We start from the raw sequence: 6,000 nt of genomic DNA on the forward strand, positions 1-6,000 counted from the left end.
ATATGAATATATGAGATTACTTGCTTCCAAAGTAGAAAGCAAGCTCCCCTGCTTGCATTCAATCCCACACGTTGAATTTCTATGTCAATGGTTTGCAACCTGCAGTACTTCAGAAATACTTGGTTGCTCTAAAATTATGTTGCTGACTCATCTCATCACAGATCAGTGAATACTGAATCACTGTGGTGGGCCTGAACAGATGTATCTTTATGGCTCTCCAGGTGCAAGGCGGACTTGCTAACCATGGCTCTGCATGAACCTGACTGTCCACAGGCACCTTTACAAGAAGAGGTTAGAGGGAGTTGGCTTACCCTCCTTCTCTGCTCTCAGTGAGGATAGAAGTAGTTGGCTCTCTGCAAACCAGGAAGCAGGACCTCTCCAGGCACCCAATCTACCAGCACCTTTATCAGGGACTTCCCAGATGCCACACGTGTTTCCATCACCCAGCTTATGGTAATTCATCAAAGCAACCCTCACTGACTTAACTGCTTTGTAATGATATATTTTTATTAATGTAGATAGATTTTATGTAGTTTGTAGATACAATTGTAAGAATACCATGATAATTCCCTCTCTTGCTCACCTTCCCTTTCTTTCCTTTTAAATGCTTTTTTTTTTTGCAATAATATATTAATAATTTGCTCTTTAGCCACAGGCTTAATGTTTTATGCACTGAGGACTTAAATGAGTAAAAATTAGAAAGACCACATAATCATAGCGCTAAGATATCATAACATAGCTGTTGATGGTCTTGTTGTATTAATACAAAGAGAACAGAGTTGATGCATTCCGATGCTACAGTTCCAAGAAGCCAAAAGCACTTCTCTTGCTCCCCTGCCTCCCACCCAATACCCTTCCTTCCCTTCCTTCTTTCTCTTCAATATTATTTACAGAGTCATAATTTTAATCCACTCTGCAGCCACAGGTTCAATTTGTGATTAATCAAAATAGTCAAGAAGTAAAAAGTAAGAAGACCACACACAACACCACATTTCTATTGGAGTATAAACAAGGACTAGAAATGGTAGTCCTATCCCAAAATGACTGTTTCACTTCTGCACTGGTTTGTGTGTTCTATATCAACTGTCATATACCAGACAAAACATTTGATATTTGTAGTTTTGAAATGGGCTTATTACTCTAAGCCTAACGGTTTCTAGCTGTATCCCTTTTGTTGCAAAAGATAGAATTTCAGTCTTTGTTATGGCTGAGTAGTATTTTATGATGTACATATACCACGTTTTTTTATCCATTCATTTGTGGATGGACATCTATGCTGGTTGCATGACTTACCTGCTGTGAATTGAGCTGCAGTAACATGGATGTACAAATAACTCCTTTGTAAGCTGATTTGATTTCCTTTGAGTTATCTACGGCCATACCACCCTGAATGCGCCCGATCTCATCTGATTTCCTTTGAGTAATTCCCAGGAGTGGGTTGGATTGATGCTATGGTAGGACTATTCTCAGACCTCTGAGGAATCTCCAAAATGGTTTATTGCTTTACATTTGCATCAACAGTGAATTAAAGTGCCTTTTGCCTCACATGCTTACCAGAATTTATTGGCTATTTTTTTAATTTTCAAATGCTAGTAAAAACTCATCATGGTTTTTATTTTCATTTCCTTGATGGCTAATGAACCTGAACGTTTTTTTATATGTCAGTTATACAGGGGCTTCTCTTACTTCCTTATTTCTTCTTACTTATTTTATCTTATTTCTTCTTTCATCTATCTGCAACTTTATAAATTTTTCTCCAGTCCTAAGACAATCTTTCTTCATTGCTGAAAGGGTTAAGGAGGTGTATAGTATTTGGAAGGAGAATATATTTGTTAATTCTTATTAGGTATCAAAAACTAGAAAAGGGAAATTTGAAATGGTCAACATTCAAAAGAAAATCAATGACGTTATCATTTATCCTTATAAAATTAGAAAATACTAAAATATTTTTACAGCAATAAATCCCAGTGCTGGTGAAGGTAGACGAATTAAGTACTCTCATCAGTAGCTGGTAGCTGTGCATCCTGAAAGTATCCACTCTTTCATTTAGCAGTTGTGTGCCTGGGAATCAAGCTAGAAAGCTTTATCCATAAATACATTTACCCAGAAGGATTTGTATAACAACATAAACCTACAATTGTAAGAAAATGGCATACTAGATAGGGCCATGTCCATCAAGAAAGTGTTTACTAAGTTTATGCAAGGATACAGAACCATGAATGGCATCAAACAAATCATTTAATCAAAGCATTATTGTATCTGGGCAAGATGCTTCCATGGGAAAAGGAAGTCTAAAAAAATAGTTCCACAAAGATTAAGGGTTCTTTTTCCTTCCTTCTTCTTTTAACATGTTCAAATTTGCTTTTTGAGAAATAAATAAAGTATTTATTTATTTGAAAGGTAGAGAAAAAGATAAATGAAAGAAGAAAGAAAGAGAGCATGAAAGAGCTGTAGCTCCCATCTACCGGTCCACTCCCCAGATGCCTGAAATAGACTCACCAAAGCCAAAAGTCGGAAATTCGATCTGGGTTTTCCATGTGAGCGGCAGGAACCACTACCCAAGCTACCACTGATTGTCAGGGTGAAAGGTAGCAGGAAATTAGAATTAAAGAGTCTGGACTTGAATCACAGGGATGTGGGTGTGACCCAACTGAGATCTTAACCCCTAGGCTCGCCCAATGAGTTAAATCTAGCTTTACAATGAAAAGCTCGTGTTCAGAGTAAAATAAGTAGAATTACTAAAGACACTATATAAAGATTATATAATCATGTATCTTGATTTCACTAGTTTCATCCACGTGTCCGTACAGAATTCATTCAAATGTTGTAAACTCAGTTTCTTCTTTTGAAAAATGGGAATGATAATAATAAAGTTGCAGGAAGTATAAATGCTACGTTTCTGACATACAGTAATAGTGCAATAAAAGTAAAAACATAGAGCATTGATAGTAAAATTCACAACTAATCAGTTAAAAACTCAATTTCTGGGCCCGGCACAATAGCACAAGTGGTTAAAGTCCCTTGCCTTGAACGCCCGGGATGCCATATGGCCGCCGGTTCTAATCCCGGCAGCCCTACTTCCCATCCAGCTCCCTGCTTGTGGCCTGGGAAAGCAGTCAAGGATGGCCCAAAGCTTTGGGACCCTGCACCCGCATGGGAGACCCAGAAGAAGCTTCTGGCTTTGGATTGGCTCAGCTCCAGCCATTGTGGCCGCTTGGGGAGTGAACCATCAGACAGAAGATCTTCCTCTCTGTCTCTCCTCCTCTCTTAAAAAGATTCAATTTCCGCTACCTGAGTTCTGGACCATAAGTTCCTTTTCCATATTGCCAAATTCTTTCCCTGTATAAGTACTCCCTGGGAGGCGTCTTTGGTTTTGTTTGTGGTACATGTTTGCATGTATGTTCTAACCTTAAAACACAAGATTATACTTTCATTCTCTTTTGCTCCTGGAGACACCCACCCCACCACTAGAAATGCAAAAGGATCTCGACAAGATGGGCTTGACCAGCCTCCTTTGTCACTTCTGCCTGATGGCCTGAGAAGCCCACTTCACAGTTACCTCCTGACCCTGTGCGCACAAAGCTGCAGAAGCAGCATTTAGTGGGAAGCCTGGCTCTTGGCTCTGTTCCCTGTAAGCGACATGAATTGAGAAATAATCCGTGTTACATGGATACCATATTGTCAACAACGAAAATGCTCAAGAACATCGTGGGACGATTAAGGAGATGTTAGAGCTAAATCCTGGAGATCCTGGGACTTCCGACCCTCCTTGGTGGATACAGTCATTGTGACTTTCCTCCCACGTTGGAGCGGTCACCCCATTTCTCCTGTCTTACATAAGTGTACAGAAAACCGAAGCACCAGTATCACTGCCCCAGCTTTCCTGGCAGCTGGAATGTGGGCAGGTGTCCAAATCTTGAACAATCACGTTGCTTTTCATCTTGAGGCTCTGGTGAGAAGAGTAAGAAGTTGGCCTTCTTTCTCGGGGTGATAATACCCAATTTTTAGGACTCAACGGTTATTTCTATTGACTACTGTTGGTTCTGCTGGTGGGAGTACATAGGCTACCAGTGACAAGGTTTGGTGAACAGGCTAGCCTTGGATTATAATTTTGACTGTGGTTCTGATCATATAACATTTCTTATTCTAGCCCCTATTTTGAGCCTGGCTCCATAGCCTTGGAAACGCCTGAGCTCCACATAAGCTTTCAATAAACTCTTATTTTCCATAAACTGTATAGTTCTTCTGTAAACCATGTAGAATCCGTTTCCATTGCCTGTATCTAAGAATTTTGAAACTTACAGGCTTGTTTAATTGCAAACCCAGAGATCATCATCGGTTTCAGTCAAAGCCATGCTAGTGTTTTACCCGAAGTGGGTGGTGGTTCACTTTCATTTCATATATTTTGGATTTAATAGATATCTTAGGATAATAACCAATGGAGAATCTATGATATCTAAGCTACACAGCTAATTTAGATATTTCTAGGAAGTTATGAAGAAAGCATATCTGTGAGACACTGTACTTCCAAAAATGAAACTCAGAATTGTTTTGGGATCTTATCTAAAGAGAGAAAAGTCTGTAGTCTGCTCATCCATTTCCCGAAGGCCCCTTTGACATCTCCGTTCCTCAGGCTGTAGATAAAGGGGTTCAGCATGGGAGTGACCACCGTGTACATGACCGTTACAATGCGGCCCGTGGTCACGGAATAGCTGGAAAGGGGCCTGAAGTAGACCCAGGTGAGAGTGCCGTAGAAGATGGCCACCACAGTCAGGTGGGAGCCACAGGTAGAAAAGGCTCTCCACTTGCCCTTGGCCGAGGGGATCCGGAGGACTGCTGAGATGATGCAGGCGTAGGAGGCAATGATGAAGGCCAGAGCTCCACTGACGACAGCCACACCCTCTGTGTGGACCATGAGGGTGTTAAGGTAGGCACTGCTACAGGAAATCTGCATCAGAGGGTAAAGGTCACAGAAGAAGTGCGGGATCCTGTTCTCTGTGCAGAAGATCAGTTGGCCCATGAGAAAGGTGTGCAAGAGAGCATGAAGGTGGGAGAGGACGTGGCACCCAGCCACCATCTGCACACACAGCCTCCTGGTCAGGATCAGATGGTAGCGGAAAGGGTGACAGATGGCAATGTACCTGTCATAGGCCATCACCGCCAACAGGAAGTTTTCCATAGCTGCAAAGCAAATGAAGAAGTAAGTCTGGGCTAGACAGCCCATGTAAGAAATGGCCTTGGTAGAGGAGAAAACATTCTGTAGCATCTTGGGGACGGTGGTGGAGGTGAAGCAGATGTCTGCCAAGGCCAAGTTACTGAGGAAGATGTACATGGGGGTGTGGAGGCGCGGACTAGAGACAACCAGTGTGACGATGGCAAGGTTGCCCGCCACGTTGATCATGTACATGAACAGAAAAAGGAGAAAGAGTGGAATCTGCTCTTCTGGGTATGTAGAAATTCCCAAGAGAATGAAATAGGACACACTGGTGCAGTTGGTCTTGTCCATCTATGGCAATAGGAACAACAGGGGTTAGTTGTACAGGCATGGACACACCACTGGGATATTTGTTTATTGTTCACTTTTATGCCTCAGTGTAAGCTAATTGTCTATGGATAATGGGAGCAAGTGGCTACATTTTTTCCTGGTGATTTTTCAGTATCACCAGAATCATCATTACCCCTAACATATGAAGAGTACTTCAAACCAGGGGCTTTGCTGCATCACTGCACTTTCATCTTACAGTAACCTCATGAGATAATTATTAGTTTAGCTTTAGAAATTAGAAAGTTGAGTCATGGGAAGTTTAAATTCATAAAGGGCAAAATCCAAATTTAGGTCATGTCTACTATTCCGCCAAAGGCTGTGCTGCCAACCAATATGTAACAAAAGGCAAACGAAAATGACGATGTCTGTTTCTCAGTAACCACACTCGTTGACAGCGTCAGTTTCTCAGTAACCACACTTGTTGACAGTTACCTGACGGAGGCACCTGCCTGGCA

At 41.6% G+C, this 6,000-nt stretch overlaps 1 protein-coding gene across 1 annotated transcript; it reads right to left on the bottom strand.

The window, feature by feature from the left end:
• Positions 1–4,540: 4,540 nt before the first annotated feature.
• Positions 4,541–5,506, bottom strand: LOC121144539 (olfactory receptor 1Q1). Its single transcript, XM_040962800.1, has one exon. The coding sequence runs from the start codon at positions 5,504–5,506 to the stop codon at positions 4,541–4,543; it is 966 nt and encodes a 321-aa protein (XP_040818734.1).
• Positions 5,507–6,000: the final 494 nt, after the last annotated feature.

The sequence above is a fragment of the Ochotona curzoniae genome, unplaced genomic scaffold, assembly GCF_017591425.1.
Source record: "Ochotona curzoniae isolate NIBS_2020 unplaced genomic scaffold, NIBS_Ocur_1.0 scaffold_3208, whole genome shotgun sequence".
NCBI lineage: Eukaryota > Metazoa > Chordata > Mammalia > Lagomorpha > Ochotonidae > Ochotona > Ochotona curzoniae.

What these genes read in the sequence shown, in the direction of transcription:
- LOC121144539 (XM_040962800.1), bottom strand. Translation starts at nt 5,506, where the DNA reads ATGGACAAGACCAACTGCACCAGTGTGTCCTATTTCATTCTCTTGGGA.